Below are 25,636 nucleotides of genomic sequence, written 5' to 3'. Positions count from 1 at the left end.
AAGGATTATCTTGTTTCAAGAAGCCTGTGTCTTGTGTAACAAATATATATATATATATATATATATATATATATATATACTGTGTTTATGTATACTGACTGTATATATGTATGTGTGTGTCTATACAGTATGTGTGTGTGTGTATATATATATATATATATGACATAAATTGTAAGCTGGAGGAGCTGTAGTGAGTATACTGCTCTCTGGGGTGAGCAACCTTTGTTTCACAGATACCAGTCCTGTAGTGCTATGGCATGGTGAATTTATTTGTCCTATTTGCAGGTGTTGTAAAGTTCCTCTTAGGAAAAACAGATGTTACCTCAACAAAGCAAAACCTAGCCTTGTTTTGGCTCTTACTACATATCAGCTCTCCTAATAGGCTACCCAATCCTAATGCTTATCAGCCTTCATATACACAGTTTTGCATTTTTTTAAAAAAAACCTTTAGCCCCAGATATGATCTGTCTGCTCCCCAGACTTGCAGAGCACTAACTGTATGTCCCAGGTGAGCCTATTATTCCCAAACAGGAGAGGTGCAAAACTTGGAGGGGAAAGAAGATCAGGGGTCTTAAAAGATATAAAAATAAAGTAACCTGAGAGCAGCTTTAAATCCCAAACAGGACTTTTCCAGGAATCTTTTGAGACAGTCTGATTTTCTCTCTCTCTCTCTCTCTTGCACTCTCTCTCTTTCTCTCTCTACACAAACACACAGAGGAGTAACAAGAATATTCAGGGCCCCGGTGCAAGAAACAATAAAATCCCCCCTGACCCCCAGTCAAGGCCCTTCCCACTGTTCCTGGGGCCCTTTACTCCCATTGTGGGGCACTTTATTAAGGCCTCCTTCCTGCCATCTTGTAGTTCCCCCACAGTGAAAGAACGGCATGTCCTGGCCACAACTGCAACCTTTGTACGCCCGGTAGATCCCACCGATGTAAGTAGTTTTTTTCTTTTTGTTATTTTATTTTTTGCTGCAATTTTTTTTTTTACAATTTTATTTTTTATTATTTTTACATTTTTTTTAGGACCTCTGATGTTTCAACTTTGGGACAGAAAAAGGAGATTGGGGACATAATCCTCCATCTCCCTTTCTGCAGCCTCAGCAGCACAGAATGAATGAACAGAAATAGCTCTGTACAGAGCTTCCTGTTCATTCATATAATGAAGAATAGTAAACACAGTTTACCCTGCCTCAGCTATGAATGAAAAAAAACCATCACTAACTCTATTCATTAACACAAAGAAGGGGCTGGTAAGTGACACATTTACTGGCAACTTTCCCACTCTCCATCCTGACAGTATTCCCCACAGCAGCTGGAAAAACCCAGCAGCAGGACAGGGATAGGGAGTGGCATGTAGAGAAACCTCTGCATGTAGAAACCTCCATTTCCCTCCTGCAGCTGCTGAATCTCTGCAAGAGGGTGAGGAGGAGAAGCAGGCATTCAGCGGCTGCATGGAGGTAATGGATTCCTCTACATGGTGCTGCCCCCCCCACCCTTCCTATGCCAGTGTACAGAGGGCTTCACTGGCCCCCTGCAGCAGGGGCTCGGTCTCAACCATAACCCCTGTGGCCCCTGTATGTATGCCCCTATATTTTTATTATGAAGCTGGCAGCCTGTGCACTCAGCAGGACTCACAACTGGGGGCATTTTTCAATGTAGTCTAATACATATCAGCGTTTCAGAGGGGCACAGCCTGCCTTTCTGAAGACAATTACAATAGTGACTGACATACTGGTATGAATTCCCAGAGCCCCTTTTACCACCACCCCCAGTAGTTACTTCACCAAAAATAAGCGCATGAAAAAATAATAAAAAACATATAAATGATTGCAAATCAAATACTATGGAAATAAAAAGTGGCAAAAGGAGGGAAAAGCAAAAAATTAACATGTTGTTTCTTAAAGAATGCAAAGCAGGGCAAATGGTGCAGGTGGAAATTAACTAGTAATGCACAAGTAGCAGGGGCGGACTGACAACTCATGGGGCCCCCGGGCAATAGGGGATCATGGGGCCCCTGTGTCCTTGCCCAAACTCAAAAAAGCCTATGAAAAAGGTACCAAGGGCATCTCAAGGGGCCCCCTACTGACCCCAGGCCCTCGGGCAGTGCCCAAGTTTCCAAATAGTCAGCCCGCCCCTGACAAGTAGGCAAATCTGTGAAAGAAGGTCATAAGGTCCCAAAATGTGTACAATATAAACAATAGGACCTGAAGTGAGAGCTACAGGACAGAAACCCCTAATGTCAAAAAGAAGGAAGTGCACCATGCAAGAAGAAATGCAATCAACCAATTATAATGGACAAAAGGAACATACAACAGCACAATCAAATGTAAACCAATGAATAGATATGAAAGGTAGAACCGGGACAACCAGAAGGAAGGGAGATGAATAAAAGAGGGGAAGAAGAGGACCTATTGGATTGGAATCTGGAAAATTTGGAGGCCAAGTCAACACCTTGAACTCTTTGTGTTCTTCAAACCATTTTTTAATTCACCAGACTAGGCTGCCTTCTTCCATTGCTCCCTGATCCAGTTCTGATACTCATGTGCCCAGGCAGGTAGGTGCTTTTGTTCTGCAGACACAGGTCAGCATGGGCACCCTGTCTGGTCTGCGACTACACAGCCCCATATGCAACAAACTGCGATTCACTGTTTGTTCTTACACCTTTCTATTGGAACCAACTTAACTTTTTCAGTATTTTAAACCATAGTGGCTCTTCCATTGGATCGGACTACAAGGGCCACTTTGCTCCCTGTGTGCATCAGTGAGCCTTGGCTGCCCATGACCCTGTTGCAGGTTGAAAGGTTTTCCTTCCCTAGACCACTTTTGGTAGGTCCTGACCAATGCAGACTGGGAACATCTCACAAGAGCCGCAGTTGCTTTGACCCAGTCATCTAGGTATTATACATTTGGCCCTTGTTAGAGTTACTCAAATCCTTATGCTTGCCAATTTTTGCCTGATTTCAACACATCAACTTCAGGAACAATATGTTCACTTGCTGCCTAATATATCCCACTCACTTTCAAAAGCCATTGTTACGAGATACTCAATGTTATTCCCTTTACCTCTCAGTGAACATAATGTTATGGCTGATCGGTGTATACAAGAGAAAAGCATACCAAGGGCAAGCATGAGAGATGAAAAATGATGGCATAATTCAGTAAACACAATAATAAACAATCCACAAAATTAATAAACAAAGGGGTCAGGATAAGTGGGACAGTAGGGGGAACTCCCAGTCAATTCCACATCCCATCCCACTTTAGGACATGGAGTCACATAATAGCATACAGTTAATGAAGTATATAAGCATGAGTAGAGTGTCCATAAAAGTCTGTTCCCATGACACAAGGGAAACCAAGAATTAAATCATGTCCACAATTGGTGAAAGTCACAGAATACAATAAACGCCCTGCTGTTCATTCATGTCCCTTGGTGCTAGAGTGTTAAGATTAAAGATCCACCAACATTCCCTTTGTAATAAAGTCTTATGCTGGTCACCTCCTCTTGGAACCAGAACTTGATTAATGATCGTGCATTTTAAATAGATATGAGATATTTGTGTTCAAGAAAATGTGAGTACAGCAGCTGGTTGCTGTCTCCTGAAGCATGTCTAATGGCTGAATTGTGGTTCAAAAATCATTCCTTAAATGTAGCAATGGTCTTTCCCTTGTAGTTGAGACTGCAGGGGAAAATAAGTATACAGACAACAAAATTGGAGATGCAGATGACTCTGAGTTTATTAGAGAGATGTTTCCTGCTTTGTGGGTGCATGCATTAGGAACCTACCATCATATGCCTACAGGTGGCAAAATCAGGCCAATTATGGCATCCAAGTCCGCTAGTGGTAAGCCAGGTCAACTGAGAGCAGGGAGGAGAGAAGTTAGTCATCATTAACATATTATTAGGAAAAAGCCCCTTTATGCTCATGGTGGGCAGGGGAGAGTTGGCTGTTATAAGGCCCTGGTCACTGGCAATCAAGGGCCAGCTTGACTTGATAATATGTTTGGCCATCCAGCTTTCCGGTTGAGAAACAGATGGGAAAAGGGTCTGTTCAGGAGAGCCACCCCCTTGATTGAGATTAGGGGTCCTCCGGAGAGGTTATCTCATTGTTTTTGTTGGAGAAGTAAATTCAGGGTTTATCAATGCTACATGAAGAAATTAGCAATTTTATTGAATTGTGTCTCAGCAACTGAAGCAGGTGAATTTCCTCTTAATACAATGAGCATTTGGGCATAGGGGATACCCTAGATCAATGTCGGGGGGTGAGCAGTTTCTTCATTTAGAAGGGTGTTTCTTTCAGCGGGCATATGGAATAGTCTGGTACCAAGCCTCACTTGTTTCCCAGCACCCACCTTAAAGATATTAAGGTCCAAGAAATTTATGTCCATATCAGACATAGTCAGCATTGGTCTGCTGGGGCAATCCAACTTGTTAAGCTCCTCAACTCTCAACAAAAGGTCATCTGTACTTCTAGACCAGGTAAGAATCAAGTCATCTATATGACATCAGTAGAAGGCAACATGGGTAAGGAAATTGATTTTTAATAATTTTCTATGTAGATGTTGGTGAAGGATGCTACATTAGAACACATAGCTGTTCCAGAAACATGCAGGTAAAAGTTGTTTTTCAAATTTGAAGTAATTTAAAGTGAGGATACCAAAAAAAAAGATATCAGAGGGTATCCATGCTCTAGAGATAAGAGTATCTTATTGATGGCCTGTAGCTCCTGTATATGGGGGATGACAGTGTATAAACTGCTTAAATAATATAGCAAAATATTATCAGATGAAATGGGCCCCAATGTGCTTAAGAGGTCGATGACCATGCCACGAAGGAGGAAGGCATCTGTGTGCCAAATGGCTGAAAAAAACCCACAAGCCATTGGTTGTAGAATGGAACCCCTAACAGAGATAATGGGGAGTCCTGAAGGGTGTAACAGATTCCTGCGTATCTTGGATAGTGAATTAATTATAGTATAGTGGGGATGGATAGTAGTGAGGATTCAATGCTCATTGCTAAGGATCCAAGACTGTAATAGCCTTCCTTCAAAAGGTTGTCCACCTTGCTTTGTACTGCAATTTGGGGTCACCAGCCAACAGGGTGTATATGGTTTTATTCTGTAACTCTGGCAGGAGTTCACTTCGAAAGTTAAAGATGGTAAGAATCCCAATTGTGCCTACTTTGTCAGCTGGACAAGTGACATAGTGAAGTCAGATGATAAAGTCTTAATGGCATTCCTCTCTATTCTGTTGAGGCTGGCCCTAAGACTTCGAAGTCCTCAATTGTGTTTGGAACCTGAAAAGGAGTAGCGGGCATAGAAGAGGATTTCCCCTAAAGACCCCTCAAAAAGCAAGCTTTTTTTCAAATTTAATAGGTCAACTTGAAAAGCAAAGGTATGAAACATGTTGGGCTGTACATGGGACAAACCACTGATAAATAGGCTGATTTCAGTTGATGTCAAGGTTTGTTGGCTTAAATTAGTGATTGCACTGCAATCTATGTCTTTGGGTGACCTGTTCCTGTTTGCCTGGTGGCCTCTCCTTGTTCTATTATTCCTCGATCTGAAGACCCAGGCCTAGGGATGCTGTTTGAGACTTTGTGACATAAGGGCCTAAAAAAGACTAAAATGCACACTGCACAGTAGAGGTTGCTGTTGTTGATTTAAAGTCCAAAGAGGAATTTCTTGAACTGGCATTGACTGTGGTTATATTCAGACAGTTATCTTTGCTTTTTTGCGCCGCTGAAGCTAACATTAAGAATCAGGAGTTAAAACACACATGCGCCTATAGGCATGGTTGTTGTTGTAATCATCATTCATTTTATCAAGTTTTTCCTCCTTTAATGAATAATAATTAGTTGCAACTTGGTCATGTTGTCCTCACATTTACAGATCCAATTTGAGTTTGAGGCAGTTCTTAATATCAGGGAACATACAGTACAAGCTCCACCTTGGCAAAGTCGGTGCAGATATAGAGAAGCTGTTTACCAAGAACAACAATAGTAAGTAGCATAAGATCAAAGTTCACTTGCTCAATACAGTAAACCTATTTTGAACATAATTCAGTAGCAGTCCTGCCAATTCTTAATTTATTCTTAATCTGAAAGCCTCTAGATGTCTCTGTTGAAAGTACTTAGGTGCTGGCCATGTAGCAGGAAGTCCACTATCCATTTCTTAAGACATATACATATACAGTATATACTGTAGGAATCTTCAGGTTTATGGGTGTGAGCTACAATCACTTGGTTAGGAGCAAACAAGTTGCTAGAGGAATCAACCTCAGAAAAAGAAAGCTCCTTAGAGGTATCCATTATGACAGCAAAATATGATTTTTCATCTGCCATATCCAGCTCAGGTGCTGCAGATGGGGAAAGTCAGAGGGTATCTTGTACAAACTGTCCACTGAGGGAACAGTACATAAACAGGGTGTGCAGAAAGCTAGAATGTATATCACGTTTTTTGTGATCTTATAAATGTTTTTGTGATGACTAAGCTTTCACATCACTGGTTTGATGTGTAGTTCATGCATAGGTGGGAGATTAGTTAATACAAAGTGCTGCACTACTTATATGCTATTTTTTTTATTCAGGGGATACCACCAGTCCTCCTGTATGGGGCCCAGGCCAGCAGGGGGGGACTCAGGCAGTTTAGTGAATTGGATATGGCAGGAAGGGGAATTGGCATGGTGGGAAGAAATTACTGGAACCGATCCCCTGTATGGCTATCTCTGCTGCAGCTGAAATCTGTCTTCTTCTCCTCTCCCCCCTTCCCTCCGGCTTTCAGCTGCTGTAGAGAGAACCATACAGGAGATCAGTTCCAATAATTGCCCCCCTCCCCAATGCAATGATCACCCTCACCATGCACCATACGTTTCCCCCTGCTGCCCAGGCACCCATGTGTGCCCCCACCCCCACAGTGCTGCCGGCTTCTCTCCTCTCCTTCCCACTAGCAGCTGCAAGCACGCAATAGGGTCCTTCAGGATGGAGAGAGGCAGAAGGGTCCAGTAAATATGGCAAATTAGCCAACACCATCCATTCCCGAATGAACACAATGAGTGTTTGGTACTGATCACTCTTATTATTCATAACTGAATAATCGTAAACTGCGTTTATTTGTTTTTTTTGGCGGGGAGGGGGCTGTCAGATTGGCTGTATATGACCCTGTGGTTTCCAACAACAGCCCTGTGTTTATTGGTCTGTGTTTACATTTTAGTACTGGCAGCTGTGCTGTTCATTTCGGTGATACGGCTAGTACATAAGAATCTTGGTTAGAGAAAGATTTTTTTAAGATACTGTATGTAGCATACATACAGTATATGTGTACTTTTACTTAACTGTGTAATAGAATAGAGTTAGATAAATGTAATGTCATGTATTAATGAGATTACATAAACTAAAAAAAAGAGAATAGACAATGCTCAGTTTCAGGGCTGTCATCCTGATTCTGCTTTCACCTAGTGGGTAACTGACCAGAACTGCACAGAGTAAAGGATTTCAGACCATTCAGATATCAATACTTCCATGGCAGCTTTTTTATTGGCCTGAAATATTTAAAAGAGAAGTATGGGATTTGAAAAATAAAACAACCATATTTACTGTATCTAGAAGGCTGCAGCACCAATCCCTGCTGCAGCTGCCCCCAGCCACCTCTAAGACGGAGAACTGAGCGATCAAATACCACTGATCGTTCAGCTCTCACTCTTAATGGTGGTGGGGGACAGCTGCAGGAATTGGTGATGTGGCCATCTAGACAAGTATGATTGTTTATTTTTTCTAATCCCATACTTCTCTTTTAAATGTCCCAGGCCAAATATTCAGCCAGCAGAGAGCCAGTGACTGCCAATCACCGTCTCTCTGTTCTGTCCCTCCAGTGCTCACTGCAGTGCTGGACTGTGCAGGGGGGCAAGAGTGGCTGGCTCAGACTCTTGGAAGCTCTCTGAGAGGCTGAGCCATCTGCTGGTCCAGGCTTCTGGGCAGATCCTGGCCATATGGCTGGGATCTTTTTAGAGCCTGGAACGGGTCTGTGATGTAAACGGGTCACAGGAGTGCAGAACTAACTTCACTCCTGTGATCCATAGAAGTATAGTCAGAAAATCTTTGGCTATACTTCTCCTTTAAATTTTCATGCTGTGACAAGAGTCTGTTTCATATAGTTAGGGACAAAGTCAAAATTACACTTCACTGACTGTAAATATGTGGACCTTTGATATGAAGGTTATATTTTTATCAGGCATGGATCCAATTCATGAGAGCAAATAGAAAAAATAATTCATTTTAATAACAATAGTTATTAAAATAATCTTTCTAACTAAAATGATCACAGAGGAAGCATTACACTGTATAAAATAAGACATTTATCAATCTAAATATTAATGTATAAATGTTACTTGCTACTGACTTTTGAAATAGCAAAAGTTTTTAGAAACTTTTGCAAACAGGAACCACGCAGTCATAATGGATCCAGTATGGCATAAAATATACTCTGAGGACTAAAGGAACAGGAAAAGGGACAGGAAAAAGGATGCAACAACCTTGGTTTTAAAATGAACAAAAGAAAATAATGACATACACTATATTGCCAAAAGTATTGGGACACCCCACCAAATCATTAGATTCAGGTGTTCCAATCACCTCCATGGCCACAGGTGAAAAAATCAAGCACCTAGGCATGCAGACTGCTTCTACAAACATTTGTGAAAGAATGGATTGCTCTCAAGAGCTCAATGAATTCAAGCGTGGTACTGTGATAGGTTGTCACCTGTTCAATAAGTCCATCTGTGAAATTTCCTTGCTACTAAATATTCCACTGTCAACTGTTAGTGGTATTATAACAAAGTGGAAGCAACTGGGAACAACAGAAACTCAGCCATGAAGTGGTAGGCCACATAAAATGACAGAGTGGGGTCAGCATATGCTGAAGCACACAGTGCGCAGAAGTCGCCAACTGTCTGTAGAGGCAATAGCTAAAGACCTCCAAACTTCAGGTGGCCTTCAGATTAGCAAAACAACAGTGCATAGAGAGCTTCATGGAATGGATTTCCATGGCTGAGCAGCTTCATCCCAGCCTTACATCACCAAGTGCAATGCAAATCGTCAGATGCAGTGGTGTAAAGCACTCCACCACTGGACTCTAGAGCAGTGGACACATGTTCTCTGGAGCGGTGAATCAAGCTTCTCTGTCTGGCAATCCGATAGATGTGTCTGGGTTTGGCGATTGCCAGGAGAGAGGTACTTGCCTGACTGCATTGTGATAAGTGTAAAGTTTGGTGGAGGGGGGATTATGGTGTGGGGTTGTTTTGCAGGGGTTGGGCTTGGCTCCTTAACAGGCCCGGACTGGAACAAAAAAATAGGCCCGGGCATTTTAGACTGAGCAGCCAATTTTTCCAGGAACTGGGGGGGGAAGAGGATTGGGGGTGGGCATACTTTGAGGGGTCTGTTGGTGATGGTATTCTCAATAGGTCCTCCACACTGTATTGTAAAGGGCACTGTGATATAAAGGGGACTGCACTGCAAAGGGGCACTGTAATGATTGATAGGATAATACTGAAGTGCACTGTTATACAAATTGGGACTTACCAGTACTGGAAAGCAGCTGCATAGGGTGGAGAGAAGGGTGCATAGTAATGGGTGCAGCATTATACATGTGGATGATTGGTGATCCATCGCATAAACAGAGTGGATCAGTATGGGGTTGTAAAAGGGTAAATCGTTGGGGTGCAGTGTTATATAATGTGGAGCAGTATGGAGTATGGGAAGGTTTAATAGGCAGGGGTGCAGTGGTATACAGACTAGATCAGTATGTAGTGGAGGCAGGATGAATACTTAATTAATATATGGAATGCAGCAGTAAGGAGTGGGGACAGGGTGAATAGTCAGAGGTGCAGGGCTCTATAGAGTGGGCCTGGAGGAATAGTGAGTGGTGCAGTGCTATACAGTCAAGAGTGCATAGTTTTATAGGACAGGTCAGGGTGAAGAGCGAAGGGTGGGGTCAGGGTGAACAGTGAGGGGTGCAATGTTCTATGGGGTGGGGGTAGGGATTATAGTGAGGGGTGCAGGGTTCTGTAGGGTAGAGCAGTATTGGGTGAGGGGTGCAGGGTAGATGGGAGGTGTAGGAACAGAAGAGTACTCCCACACAGGGTCAGGAGAGGAGCAGAGGGCAGTGTCAGAGGGAACCCTGGACAGCCTGGAATGGTTGGAAGGACCCTGGATCAGAACCCTCTGTACTGATCAGAACGGGGAGCTGGGCAGGGAGGGGGAAGCTGGTACTCACAATTTGGGGAGCAGAGGAGCCTGGTCTTTTCCTATGGGACATCCACTTCACTGAGGGGGCTGAGCCAGCACGGAGAGGCAGGGACCCAGAGACCCGAGGGAGCGACTCAGTGACACAGGAACAACTGGAGCCCCAACCCCATTCACTTCTGATCTGCTGCTCTATGTCAGTCACACAGAGAACAGAGCAGAGCGCCAAACACCAGGATCTGCCATATACCACACTGATCAGAAGCCGGTACCACTATCCTTATCCCACACCTCCATCCACTGAACTGTCGCACTCCATCCAGCAGACAACTGATCACCCTCTACTATCCTGAGTATAAAGACATCCCTGCCTATCAGCAGGGCAGGGGGCGGGAGGAGCTGCTGTTCTGGTTCATATTAACAAGTGGGTGATTACTCAATTGTTGATATGAAAAGACTCCAGCTCACAGACACAGGCATGGCCACATAGAGGGAGGTAAGCAGCAAACCATGGTTGCCACTTACCTCCTGCTGTGCGGCTCGGACATGCAGCCCGTTTGCCCCAGCCCACCGGGCAAAAGCCTGGATTGACCCATGGCCAGTCCGAGCCTGCCCCTTAGTTCCAGTGAAGGGAACTCTTAAAGTGTCAGCATACCAAGACATTTTGGACAATTTTATGCTCCCAACTTTGTAGGTGGCCCCTTCCTGTTCCAACATAACTGTGCACCGGTGCACAAAGCAAGGTCCATAAAGACATGGATGAGCAAGTGTGGGGGTGGAGGAACTTCACTGACCTCACTCCGACAGAAAACCTTTGGGATGAATTAGAGCAGAGACTGTGAGTCAGACCTTCTCGTCCGACATCAGTGCCTGACCTCACAAATGGGCTTCTGGAAGAATTGTCAAACATTCCCATAGACACACTCATAAAGCTTGTGGACAGACTTCCCAGAACAATTGAAGCTGCTATGGGATTCCAGTAAAGTTCATGTGCGTGTAAAGGCAGGCGTCCCAACACTTTTGGCAATATAGTGTATATGAAACAGTCTGTCACTAGCATTGCCACAGCAGATTGTGGGGTTCTGCCCTCCACCCCACACACACACACACATATTATCTGTTAATCCTGCCTGTATATCCAATATTTTTTCACTTCCTGTAACAGGTCAGTCAGGTCAGAAAAAAAATTGAAGTTATGGAATTTGGGAAGTAGAAAAATAACTGTTTTAATGGCAGGATCATCAGATAATAAAACTCTTTGACAGTGGGTGCTATCGTTCAAGTACATCATATATGTAATTTTCTTTTTGCTCATAGTTACACTTTAAGTTAACAATGCTATACACAAAATAGACATGATAGATAAACATCCATGAAGCAATGATTTATATTCTTTTCTTATTCTCTTTAGATTAAAACCTGTTCACCTGTGTACTTTGTTAAACAATCTACTCCCAAATATAACCTTTAAATCAAATTTCCTTTAACTGCACTATGGAAAAAAATGAGCCAAAAAGGTTTAGGGCTGGTTCACACCATAGAAATGCAATCTGGATGTGTTCCAGATGCCCTTCTGTATGCACGGTTTTGACACATTCTAGTGCATTTTTAAATAGTTTTTTATGCGTTCCAATTCATTTTTTATCCTCTCTTTTTCTTCAACATAAATAAAGACATATGCATTCCAGTGCATTTTTGGTGCATTTAAGTGTGTCCCAGGGCATTTTTGACACAATTTACTGTGTTCCAGTACAGTTCAGTACAGAAAAAATGCTGCATATTCTACTTTTTTTTTTGGAATTGGAACACATTGGAACTGGCTGCAGTGGTGTGAACTATGCCATTGGAAACCATGTAACCTACTATCAATGTGTTTTTGATGCAGACAAAAATGCACTAGACTGCATGTGGTGTGAACTGGCCTTAAAAAAGTTAATCAACAGCCAAATGTTCAGTTGTTAAAGTAAAGAGGACATGTGCACATTAAAATGTTACCAGGTACAGTTGTATTGGATCTGTAGTTATAAAATGAAGACTAATGTAAACTAAACTTTAAAAAAAGGCTTTGACGGAAAATAGAGCCATACAAACTATATTTGATTTAATTCTCTTGTGTTTCCTGATTCTTAAATAGCATTGGTGATGATACTTTAATAGCTTTAAACAAAATAACCATACTTGCTGAGAGAAATGCCGCTGGTCATAATGTCGAATATGTTCTTCTGGAGTAACTATTTGGCGAGGTAAGGTGTCCAATTCCCGAAGAGATTCAATGGAGACTTTTTGAGGCAGGACTTGGAAGAGTGATGTAACATACATTAAAATGGACTTCTTGTCAGGATGATCTGTTGCAATATCTGGAAATGAGAAAAAAAAAACGTAGGTGTATATCATTCACTGTAAATTATGCACATTAAATGTACCTAAAATCAGCTTCCAACCATGCAGGCAGACTAATGAGCAGAAGCTCGGCCTTTCCAGCACCCTCCCGGGACTAATTAGAGCTCTATAATCATCTGTAAACTTTTCTGTAGATGTAGCATACCAATGAGTAAAATCTCAGTGTAAAAATGGTAATGATTTCTCATTTAAGCACATTTCAAATCATCATATACTTTATTGTACAATGGATAGACATAATTCAAGATTTATTGGACTACAGTTTTCACAGAGAACAAAACTATGCATTATCTTTTATGTGGTATTGAGCTCAACTCAATATGCCTATTACAAAGATATCCATACATTTCTAAACACCTTTTAGAAATAAAACACTAAGCAGGCATACATTGTTGCTTTGCTTTCCTATGTATCTTAACAATTATCAAGTTAGTCCAGTTGATGATGCATGCTTGTATCTGACCTCTGCTGGTTTCTATATATATAAGTATACTAAAGGGCATATTTATAAAGCAGTGGCTGAGGTTTATATCAAACATTAAGGGCTGTTTCACACCAGATGCAGTCCAGTGCATTTTTAATCTGCATCAAAAATGCCTGCACAGTGTTTTCTGTGTATTCCAATGGCCCTATTTCACACCATCACAGTTAATTTCAGTGCAGTCAAAAAATGAAGATCCTGCTGATTTTTTTTTAATATATGGAATGCATCTGTTAATCTCCATTGCATTGGAGAGGGGGATTCGTTTACAGGCATAGGATAATATTTTTTTACTGTCAGTTCCTTTCACAGGAAGTTACAAGGACACTACATTTCTGGTAAAATCTACAAGCATTTTTTGTACTTGCTGAAAATATTTTTAGCCTGTAAAAAGAAAACAAATGCATTCACCACATCTAAAGCCTTGTAATCTGCAATAAATTATATTTTTGGATTTAGATATTAGGGGCTTTGAAAAGAGGCAGACAATATTTAAATTAGGGTACCTATCTATATGTTATCGCCTTTAACATTACTCAACCAAGCTTTTTTCTTTTTTAAATGTTTGCATGTTATGTGTTTTATAATTTGGATATTGAATAAAATGATTTGTACAATTGTGTAAATATCTGGCAGTTGATATACAAATTTTTCTTAAAAAAAAAACACTTTTGGGGTTTTACTAGAGTAAAATATTACTCTAGTGGAGTTTGAGTCAAAACCAGGATTTTATGTTTAGAAATCTCACAATACTCTAATTGCACAACAATGCAAATCATCCAGATGTAAATACTTCATGGATAGGGTTGAGGTCATGCCCAAATAAATCTCTACATGTTTTTTTCCAATCCTTGGACTTCTTCAGAATACAAAGGAACCATGCTCTGATCCCGTGTTTAGGCTAAATGCATTGATAATGTTTAATCATTGTATGCATGTTAAAGAAGAAGAATAAACGGATAGCTTAGTTTTTAAGGAACAAACAACTTGCACGGGATACAAAATAGTTACATGACACTTTCTATGAATGGACTGGATGCTAATAGGTAACTACAACTAATAATATTGAATGGAATTGTATTCCAATATGATCATTTACAAATATTTCCCAATGGGGAAATTTACTCCTGGATGGTCTGACTTTTTATGCAATTAGAATATAATTGGATTTCTAATGTGAATATAAGGGGGAAAATCCAACCAAGGTTACATTATTGGACAATGTTGTATGGTTTTTAATGGGTGGGATAAGTGTGCATATAGTATTAGTAGTGTTCATATCTTGATGCATATACAGAAATGTTCTGCAGTGGTCTACTGTTATTATCTGTTTCTACTTTCAAAAGCGTCTATAAGATTAGAAATCTTAGCTCAGAATAGACAAATAAAAACATATATAGCATGAAAATGGGATTGTTGTACACATTTTGTATAATTACAATACAAATACTGATCTATTAATTATTTAAATTTAAGCATATACTGTATAGACCCTTCTTCACATTAGTAGTTATAGTAAAAGCTCCTTATTGCTAAACATTGTTTGAGGATACACAAATTTACTTAGTATCTGTCCATGCATTGCATAATGAGAAGCATTTTCAGAAGACAGATACCAGTACCACTATTCCTCCTCTAAATCCAAGTAGAAGGAACAAGCTGAAGTATATCATTAGGGGCTGATGTCAGAACCTAAGTAAAAGCTAGCAAACCCTGCTGACAGAAAATGTCACGGTGTTTTGTATAATATCACTCCCAAATGCTGAGCCTTCATTTTAAAAGTACTGATTACTGATAGGTTCTTAAAACATTTACATTTGCATGTCTATCATTAAAATACTTTTACAAAAACCAACATAAATTAGATTTAGAAGCCATTTAGCATGCTGTAACACCCGTTTTTTCTTTTAACAGCCATTATTCAGAAACACAAAACGTATAGACATTAACATAAAGTAAGATAATAAAGTATATTCTGTATTGCAAAAGCAAAGATGATATATGTAATGCATTAATCCCTGGCATTCCAATTTTTTTCTACTATTCTAATTTAAGATAGTAAATAGTATCCATTTAGTTGCTATCTGTTACACATTTTCCCATCTTCCTTATGTAATAATACAGAACAAATCATTTGAACCATGTGCAGCAAACAGAGAAAAAGTTATAGGAATTCCTAAAACACACTTTAAATCCTTTTCTGACAATTGATGGATACCTGGGGGAATTTGTTATTTCTCTCCAGTGTGGATGACAAAAGTAGAATAAAAAGCAGCACTGGCACTTCAAGATACTTTTTAAAAGGGCTGGAACAATTCAGAATGATGCAGCATCATATCCTATATGTGTTCGAACAAGCTAGGTGGAAATAAATGCTTTTAGAATTTAAGTTTTCTTACTATTTTTTACTTCCAGTTTTCAAAAAAACAAAAGATATTCTTCAATTTTCCTGCCTGAGAATGTATTATATAGCCTTCAAGCAGAAACTAAGTTTACTCCCACCAAGACTTGTTTAAGTGTTTTGGTATATATTTTGTTTATTTATGTTCAGGACTAACCAATAAAAAAAACTAAAAATATTTATGTACAATAAAAAATATGAATAACTATGCATACATTTCATAGCTACCATTTGCAGCCACCAGGTGGTGTTTTCAAGGCTGTTCCCACCATTTGATTTTTTAATTTGACCCTCTAGCATTTAGGTCTATTCACACATCAGAATGAGTGTAAGGAAAGGCACACTGTCACCTAGCTTAGTCATGTGGACTTTTCAATTACAAAGAGCTGGCTATGGCACTCTGATGCTCATAAAACCCTAAATATGATTGTACAGTCAGGTCCATAAATATTGGGGCATCGACACAATTCTAACATTTTTGGCTCTATACACCACCACAATGGATTTGAAATGAAACAAACAAGATGTGCTTTAACTGCAGTCTGTCAGCTTTAATTTGAGGGTATTTACATCCAAATCAGGTGAACGGTGTAGGAATTACAACAGTTTGCATATGTGCCTCCCACTTGTTAAGGGACCAAAAGTAATGGGACAGAATAATAATCATAAATCAAACTTGCAAATCCTTTGCAGTCAATTACGGCCTGAAGTCTGGAAAGCATAGACATCACCAGACTCTGGGTTTCATCCCTGGTGATGCTCTGCCAGGCCTCTACTGCAACTGTCTTCAGTTCCTGCTTGTTCTTGGGGCATTTTCCCTTCAGTTTTGTCTTCAGCAAGTGAAATGCATGCTCAATCGGATTCAGGTCAGGTGATTGACTTGGCCGTTGTATAACATTCCACTTCTTTCCCTTAAACTCTTTGGTTGCTTTTGCAGTATGCTTTGGGTCATTGTCCATCTGCACTGTGAATCGGTGTCCAATGAGTTCTGAAGCATTTGGCTGAATATGAGCAGATAATATTGCCCGAAACACTTCAGAGTTCATCCTGCTGCTTTTGTCAGCAGTTACATCATCAATAAATACAAGAGAACTAGTTCCATTGGCAGCCATACATGCCCATGCCATGACACTACCACCACCATGCTTCACTGATGAGGTGGTATGCTTAGGATCATGAGCAGTTCCTTTCCTTCTCCATACTCTTCTCTTCCCATCACTCTGGTACAAGTTGATCTTGGTCTCATCTGTCCACAGGATGTTGTTCCAGAACTGTGAAGGCTTTTTTAGATGTCGTTTGGCAAACTCTAATCTGGCCTTCCTGTTTTTGAGGCTCACCAATGGTTTACATCTTGTGGTGAACATTCTGTATTCACTCTGGTGAAGTCTTCTCTTGATTGTTGACTTTGACACACATACACCTACCTCCTGGAGAGTGTTCTTGATCTGGCCAACTGTTGTGAAGGGTGTTTTCTTCACCAGAGAAAGAATTCTTCGGTCATCCACCACAGTTGTTTTCCGTGGTCTTCCGGGTCTTTTGGTGTTGCTGAGCTCACCGGTGCATTCCTTCTTTTTAAGAATGTTCCAAACAGTTGTTTTGGCCACGCCTAATGTTTTTGCTATCTCTCTGATGGGTTTGTTTTGTTTTTTCAGCCTAATGATGGCTTGCTTCACTAATAGTGACAGCTCTTTGGATCTCATCTTGAGAGTTGACAGCAACAGATTCCAAATGCAAATAGCACACTTGAAATGAACTCTGGACCTTTTACCTGCTCATTGTAATTGGGATAATGAGGGAATAACACACAGCTGGCCATGGAACAGCTGAGAAGCCAATTGTCCCATTACATTTGGTCCCTTAACAAGTGGGAGGCACATATGCAAACTGTTGTAATTCCTACACCGTTCACCTGATTTGTATGTAAATACCCTCAAATTAAAGTTGACAGTCTTGCATTTCAAATCCATTGCGGTGGTGTATAGAGCCAAAAATTTTAAAATTGTGTCGATGTCCCAATATTTATGGACCTGACTGTAGCTTGTTGCATGGTAATAAAGGTGGAGTTAGCCTTTTAATTAGTAAAATTTGGACTTTTACAAGTAATGAAATATATTATATAAAATATCAGTTTATACGTGATAAACATTACAAAATATTAAAATAAACCTGACCATAAACCATTTAAATTTTCCTTTAAGAAACTGAACATTTTACATGTTGTAGAAAAATAAAACAATGTCCTTTTAAATGTATTGTCTATTGATAAAGCACCCTTGTCTGGCATGTGCTCACACTTGGTCTCTGTTAAGCTGAGTCGGTGGATTAATGGTGCTTATGCATGACCAATTAGAGACCTGCACTTCAAATAATTTCTTGCATGAGTTCTTCCTGATTTTCAAGGAAGGCAGATATCTGTTTCGATAGCTTGGACTAAAGGTGACCATACAATGGCTTTACGGTGTGGATAGACAAATCTGTAGTGCAACTTTAGTATTCTGACAGCCAGTGCCTGCGGCTGTCAGAAGCCTTAATAGTGGCTGCATCTGATTGGATGCAGCTGCTATTCCAAAGACAGTTTTCCATCTAGTCCCTTCAATTTTTCAAAGGATGACAGCTAGGAGGGTGCCAAAAGGGCTGCCCACAAAGGGAACTGTATCCAGTTCACCAGGAACCAGATGTAATTTGCTCAGTGTATGGCCAGATTAAAGCTGTGGCTGAAAATTGGATAATAAAAAAATTACTGTCTAGAATGCAATCACAGTAGAAATGAATGGCCAGTAGGTACACTTTTGATTTGAACCTCTTCTTTTTTTATTATTTTTTCTCATTGTTTATAAATTAGCAGAGCATGTCTTTGTAATGGACCCAGGTTGACATTGGAGAGCATCCTGAAAACATTACAATGAGGCAGGCTTTGGGCAGAGAATGTGGATTAGCTATAACAGGACCTGTAACATTGGCTCAGGAGTAGTTACCCTCTCTGAGCTGCATGTAGTTATACCCTAGGTACATTTATGATTAGTAAAAAGAAAGGAAGATGGATCAATTGTTTTATATAGTATCAGCTACAAACTGTATTTAAATTTACCTTGCTGAAAAGCTTACATTGATTTTAATACTGTTCTGTAGTTTGTTTTGTATGCATACTCTGTACACTACCATAACAACAAATACTTTGTTAGGCTTATTGGTAGTGCGAACATTTTTATTGCTACTTCATTAGATTGACTAATGTACTTTCAGTTTAATTGAATGCTTACAGCATTTCTTTTTTCTGTCACTTTCTGTTTTGGAAAGTGACTATACTATACAAATTAGATTTAATTATAATATAAACTTAAAAGCGCAAAAATTTAAGCACTTACCATAGTTCACCTGGAATAGGCTGAGCACAGGGATCTCTCCTGCTTTGCTGCTGCTCAAAATTATGCCCTTATCAACATCATCATCAATGTTTAGCATCATTGAATGATGAGCTATATTAGCATTTAATTGTCTTTTAACCACTTCAAGTCCGGACACTTTTACCCCCTTTCTGTCCAGGCCAATTTTCAGCTTTCAGTGCTATCACACTTTGAATGACAATTGCGCGGTCATGCAACACTGTACCCATATGAATTTTTTAGCATTTTTTGAGACAGATAAAACTTTATTTTGGTGGTATTTATTTACCACTGGGATTTTTATTTTTTTGCTATATAAATGAAAAAGTCCAAACATGTTTTAAAAAAGTGTTTTTCTTATAAAAATGTGCAAATAAATAATCTTTCTTCATAAATATTGGCCACAATTTATTCAGTTATATTTTTAGTAAAAAAAAAAATAACCCAAATAAGTTTATAACCAAAAATTAGAATTGTTCTAAATTGTTTTACATTTTTATTTTATTTTTTTTATATTATTATTATTTTTTTTTTTTTTACATACTGTCACCCTAGAAGTACAGTGTCACCTTAGTGACACTGTACTACTTGTGGGGGGTGATGAAGATTTTTTTTTTGTACGCTGATTGCTTTTACACCCATAAAGGCTGTAAAAGCAATCATTTATCCTTCTCTCTGGTTGCATTCTTGCAGCCATTGAGAAATACTGTGTGAGCTGTGATTGGTCACAGCTTGTCACATGATACAAGGCTGTTGTGAATAGCCTTGTACCATGTGATCTCTGTGATCATTCACAGATTTCACACGTAGTAAGCAATGATGTCAGAAGTGACATCTTGCTTACCACTCTTCATGTGATCACTGATTGACCAATCAGTGATCACATGATTGGGACCTCACACAGAGATCCCGTACAACGATCGGTGTTCCACTGTGGATTGCGGTGCTGCATGCTCCCAGGGAGTGCGCACAAGCATGGAGTGGGGAGGCCATTTATAAACTGCCACCCGCCCCTGCACTGCTCCCGTCCGGCCGTTTATATACATGGGCCGGAAGGGAAGTGATTAAGCAGACCTACACCAGCGACCTACACCAGCTTTATCTTTCAATCATTTTTAGACTCAAATGATATAGCACTTGAATTAAAGTGTTCATCCAGACATTACCTTTATATATTGCAGAGATTACTTCTGTCTCATTGTAGAGCTGCCATGGATCTCTCTGGAACTATGGACTTTTAATAAAATACTACACCCCCACAGCACATTCACATTCATATTTATGTTGTACCTTAGCTGTATCCCTATCTGCACCATTCTTGATAATTCTGTGTCTTATACTCTACCGACCCTGTGGGGTTTATTTACTAAAGCTGGAGAGTGCAAAATCAGGTGAACTTCTGCATAGAATCCAATCAGCTTACAAGTTTTATTGCCAAAGCTTAACTGAACAAGCTGAGGTTAGAAGCTGATTGGCTACCATGCACAACTGCAACAGATTCTGAGTGAAAAAGTTTTAGTAAATCCCCCCCTCTGTTTTCAGAAAGTATATAACTGTGAGTTTTAGGTATTTTTTTTAATAACATAGGTGAAAAATTAAAAGCAAAGCTTGGGCTGCAAAGTGTTAATAAATTGTGTGAAGATATATGTCAATTATCCAATAATGTGAAAAGCAAATCCCTGTTTACTTTTTTTATTTGCATGTTTAGAAAAATTAATTAAATCTTCACACAATTTATTGTGTGAAGGATCTCAAACCCTTTAGTAAGCCATCCTCAGTGAGTAGGCAGACTATTAGTGATTAAGCCAGCAACATCGCTTTGGTGGGAAAGAGATCAATGTATGCGTGTGGAGAGGGACAGAGAGGGGTGGGGGATAGGTGAAGTTCTGTAATCCAGCGGGGAAGGTTGACAATGGTGGTTGGTATTTCAGTGCAGAAGAGACAAGTAACTCTATTTGAAAGCAATACACACTGGTAAACTATATTGTTATGAATAACAGCTTGATTTTAGGAATATCTAAATCAAAAAACAAAAATATAATATATTGCAGCTCACCAGCGGTGCATTAGTGTTCAATGTTGGGCTATGAACATTTTCACTGAGCACCTAAATATCTGTGTGATCTTGTCTGAAATACAGTGCCCGTGTAATCCTTGCAATGTAATGGGGATGAAGAGAGGAAGACATTATTGAAGTCTAACTTGGGTGATAGCCATAGCTCCCTCCACAGATACAGTGGAAGTGTCAGTGTAGCCACCCTGGGGTAGGAAGTGTGTTATTTGCAGGATTACCAGATGAAAATAAAGTGAAAAAAAGAGAAAAAAGAAAAGAAATTAGGCCACCACATCTAAAGACTGGTAAGCTGTAATTGATTGTTTTTGGTTTAGGTATGCTTTAAGCTCTGGATTACTTAAAATGTGTAGGAGCTACATTTTCTGCCGAAGCATAAAACATTAATTGTATTACTCATCTCATGTATTTTGAAGTACTGAGTGTTGTTTATTTATTCATTCACATGGAAGACTGACTGGCTATTAGCTTAAAATTTCACACATGACCAAAAAACATCAGTTCCACAATTTGTGTTTCATACATCACTGACTTTTCATGAGGTATTATGTTCTTCGCTACCTTTATTAGTTAAACAGTACATTCTTTGTCTACATATATGCATCATTACCATCTGTTTTACTTTTTGTTTGTTTGAGGACTGCCTTTGCACTCTCATGTGTTATTTAGTGGTTTATATTAAAAGCACAAGCAAGTCATTTGTGCCCCTGACTGTCCTTATAACTAATATTGTATTCTTGCAAAAATTCTTGAAAAGTAGCCTGAAATAATGGGGCTGATTTATTACAGTGAATATGTTTGTGTCCAAATTTCACAAATGTGCAAAATTCTACCTCCCAACATTTATCAAACTGCATGGGGCTGGTGCTTATTTAAGACCTCCAAGAGCTGACACACTCCATTTAAGTACCAGAAGTGAATCTCCATATAAATGCAAAGGTGGTGTTACTCAGCCATCCTTGCACATTCATTGCTGCCACCTATTGGCTTAATGGTGGTGCATGTTGTCATAGCAAAGTAGAAAGCAGAAAGTATTGAAAACGTATATAAGGACCACTTCTAACTTTTACAGAAGGAGCTATATAGCAAAAGACACACAGACACTTAACAAAAGTCTTTTAATTGAAAGAAAGTCACTAAACAAATAAAACAAAAAAGGGGTTCCACACTGTAAATCACGTAAGTCATAAGGTTTCACTGCCTGATAATACAGTCATGGCCGAAATTGTTGGCACCCTTGATATTTCTCCAGGAAATCATGTATTTCTCACGAAACGTATTGCATTAACACATGTTTTGCTATACACATGTTTATTCCCTTTGTGTGTATTGGGACAAAACAAAAAAAGGGAGGAAAGAAAGCAAATTCGACATAATGTCACACAAACCTCCAAAAATGGGCTGGACAAAAGTATTGGCACCCTTTCACAACTGCGGATAAATAAGAATGTTACAAGCATGTGATGCTCCTGTAAACTCACCTGGGGCAAGTAACAGGTGTGGGCAATATAGAAATCACACCTGAAAGCAGATAAAAAGGAGAGACGTTCACTTAACCTTTGCATTGTGTGTCTGTCTGTGCCACACTAAGCATGGACAACAGAAAGAGGAGACGAGAACTGTCTGAGGACCTGAGAACCAAAATTGTGGCAAAATATCAACAATCTCAAGGTTACAAGTCCATCTCCAGAGAACTAGATTTGCCTTTGTCCACAGTGCGCAACATTATCAAGAAGTTTGCAACCCATGGCACTGTAGCTAATCTCCCTGGTCGTGGACGGATGAGGAAAATTGATGAAAGATTGCAACGCAGAATAGTCCGGATGGTGGATAAGCAGCCCCAAACATGTTCCAAAGACATTCAAGCTGTCCTGCAGGCTCAGGGAGCATCAGTGTCAGCGCGAACTATCCGTCGACATTTAAATGAAATGAAACGCTATGGCAGGAGACCCAGGAGGACCCCACTGCTGACACAGAGACATAAAAAAGCAAGACTACAGTTTGCCAAAATGTACTTGAGTAAGCCAAAAGCCTTCTGGGAAAACGTCTTGTGGACAGATGAGACCAAGATAGAGCTTTTCGGTAAAGCACATCATTCTACTGTTTACCGAAAACGGAATGAGGCCTACAAAGAACAAAACACAGTACCTACGGTAAAATATGGTGGAGGTTCAATGATGTTTTGGGGTTGTTTTGCTGCCTCTGGCACTGGGTGCCTTGACTGTGTGCAAGGCATCATGAAATCTGAGGATTACCAAAGGATTTTGGGTCGCACTGTAGGGCCCAGTGTCAGAAAGCTGGGTTTGCGTCCAAGATCCTGGGTCTTCCAGCAGGACAATGACCCCAAACATACGTCAAAAAGCACTCAGAAATGGATGGCAAAGAAGCGCTGGAGAGTTCTGAAGTGGCCAGCAATGAGCCCAGATCTAAATCCCATTGAACACCTGTGGAGAGATCTTAAAATTGCTGTTGGGAAAAGGTGTCCTTCCAATAAGAGAGACCTGGAGCTGTTTGCAAAGGAAGAGTGGTCCAAAATTCCGGGTGAGAGGTGTCAGAAGCTTATTGATGGTTATAGGAAGCGACTGATTTCAGTTATGTTTTCCAAAGGGTGTGCAACCAAATATTAAGTTAAGGGTGCCAATACTTTTCTCCAGCCCATTTTTGGGGTTTTGTGTGACATTATGTCATATTTGCTTTTCTGCCTCTGTTTTATATTTGTTCCAATACATACAAAGGGAATAAACATGTGTATAGCAAAACATGTGTTAATGCAATACCTTTTTTGTGTGAAATACTTGATTTTCAGGAAAAATATCAAGGGTGCCAACAATTTCGGCCATGACTGTATGTGCTGTGCCTGACAAATTCCCACTGATATATGAGGCATTTCTGACAGTACATTAATTCAAGCAACGCATGTGGCACCCTGAATAATGTGATATCTTTAATGGTACATGATCTGTTCCACCTCTGTTTGTTTCTGTATAGCAGGGGTCTGCAAACTTTCTAGACAAAGGGCCAGTTTACTGTCCTTCAGACTTTAGGAGAGCCGGACTGCGACTTGGAGACTAAAAAAGGTCCCGATGTCAGTGGAGCAAAAACAATGCCCTATCTTTGGTGTCAGTGGAAGGAATTGTGTCACATTGTTGGTATCAGTGAGATAAATTGTGCCCCATCGTTGGTGTCATTGGGAGGATTTGTGCCCTATTATTGGTGTCAGTGGGGGGAATTATGCCCCATTGTTGGTATCAGTGGATGAAATAGTGCCCCAAGAACCAGATAAAAGCAAGCAAAGGGTCACACTTGGCCCTCGGGCAGCAATTCGGAGACTACTGCTGTATAGGATAACTGGAACACAGATGAGCCAGTTAAAATTGTTAACTAGTTAATTGGTTCAAAGAAAATTATAGGGGAGAGTAAAAAAAAAGACACACCAAAAAAGGCACATTATAAGCATCTTTTAACCCTGCAAATGCAAATGATCCAGGGTTGTATGGTAGGATATTTACTAAACATCTATAACATACTAGCAATACATTTACAAGACCACAGGCGGATCTGCACACATTAGAGATATTGCAGTACTGCCAGTACGTTTTTACATACTTGGTGTAAGCGTACTACATTCATAGTGAATCAGTCTGAATGAGACTAATTTTTGCACATGTTCAAGTGAAAAGCCGATAGGGGTTAATCTGCTAAAGGCATGTAGGATATTCACTGGGCATAGGAGTTTTCTCTTCATTTATAGAATATAGTGAAACATTCAGTCTGCTGGATTACCCTTCAAATGCAAGGAAAAGAAAAAACAAATCTGTCTTTTTCCTTGCTAATAATTGATTGATGGAAGCCATCAGAGCTTCACCTCATTCACAACGTTAAGGGAAATTCCTGTGCGAAGTGAAATTTCCCTTGCAAAGTAAGCCACCTATTTGCCTTTAGTAAATCAACCACACTGTCTCATCCATAAGCTCTTTGAGAAGCCTGTTATCTCTGGCTCCATGGCATTTTATAAAACCCAAAGTAACAGTGGTTGTAATTTTTCTTGGATAGCATTAGTGTTCCATTGCATGACTTTGCTATCTGGAGTTCTTTTTTTAACTGAACAAGAAAAAAAATACACAAATGATCTTCTCTGCATTTAATTAAGTCTTTGTTTAAATGCTGTAATTGAGTAACCAACTCGCTCTGATTAAATCAGTCAAATTTCAGTGAGGATGATGACTTTAAAATAATTAAAAATACTGTTTGCTGGCAACATATAAGTGCTGCTTAAGGGAAGAAAAAATGATATTATATTTACTGACTAAAATGATCACATATCCAACAGCTGTAATTCTAGCTCCAGCGTGCCAGACACTGGTTATCAGAAGAGGCTGGTTCAATTAAGCATTGTGAAATGACTCTTGGTAACGATCACAAAATGGACATGCTGAGGACAAATAAGCAGCTGGTGTATTATATTATCAGAGCCGCTTGATGTGACTTAGGAAAGTGTCTATGATCCATGCACTGTAGCTTATTAGAAAAAGAGTACACATATTCGAAATGTAGCTGTTGTGATCAAGAGAAACTCTCAAAAACTATAATCAGATTTGTGAAAGTGATGTACAAAAGTAACAAAATGATAATACATGCCATTATTTTTTAGGTCAGCCTTT

The 25,636-nt window shown here is 39.8% G+C and overlaps 1 protein-coding gene across 1 annotated transcript in view; it reads right to left on the bottom strand.

The window, feature by feature from the left end:
* Positions 1 to 25,636, bottom strand: part of DMD (dystrophin) — a 2,676,943-nt gene that overhangs the window by 2,235,439 nt on the left and 415,868 nt on the right. The window contains exon 7 of the mRNA XM_089653005.1: positions 12,418 to 12,596. Within this exon, the coding sequence (XP_089509131.1) occupies positions 12,418 to 12,596 (179 nt within the window). The remainder of the gene's footprint in view (positions 1 to 12,417; positions 12,597 to 25,636) is intronic.

The sequence above is a fragment of the Staurois parvus genome, unplaced genomic scaffold, assembly GCF_062004578.1.
Source record: "Staurois parvus isolate SC_StPar_1 unplaced genomic scaffold, SC_StPar_1.0 ptg000696l, whole genome shotgun sequence".
NCBI lineage: Eukaryota > Metazoa > Chordata > Amphibia > Anura > Ranidae > Staurois > Staurois parvus.
The sequence above is the reverse complement of the archived record's forward strand: the minus strand, read 5'-3'. Positions and strand labels throughout refer to the sequence as shown.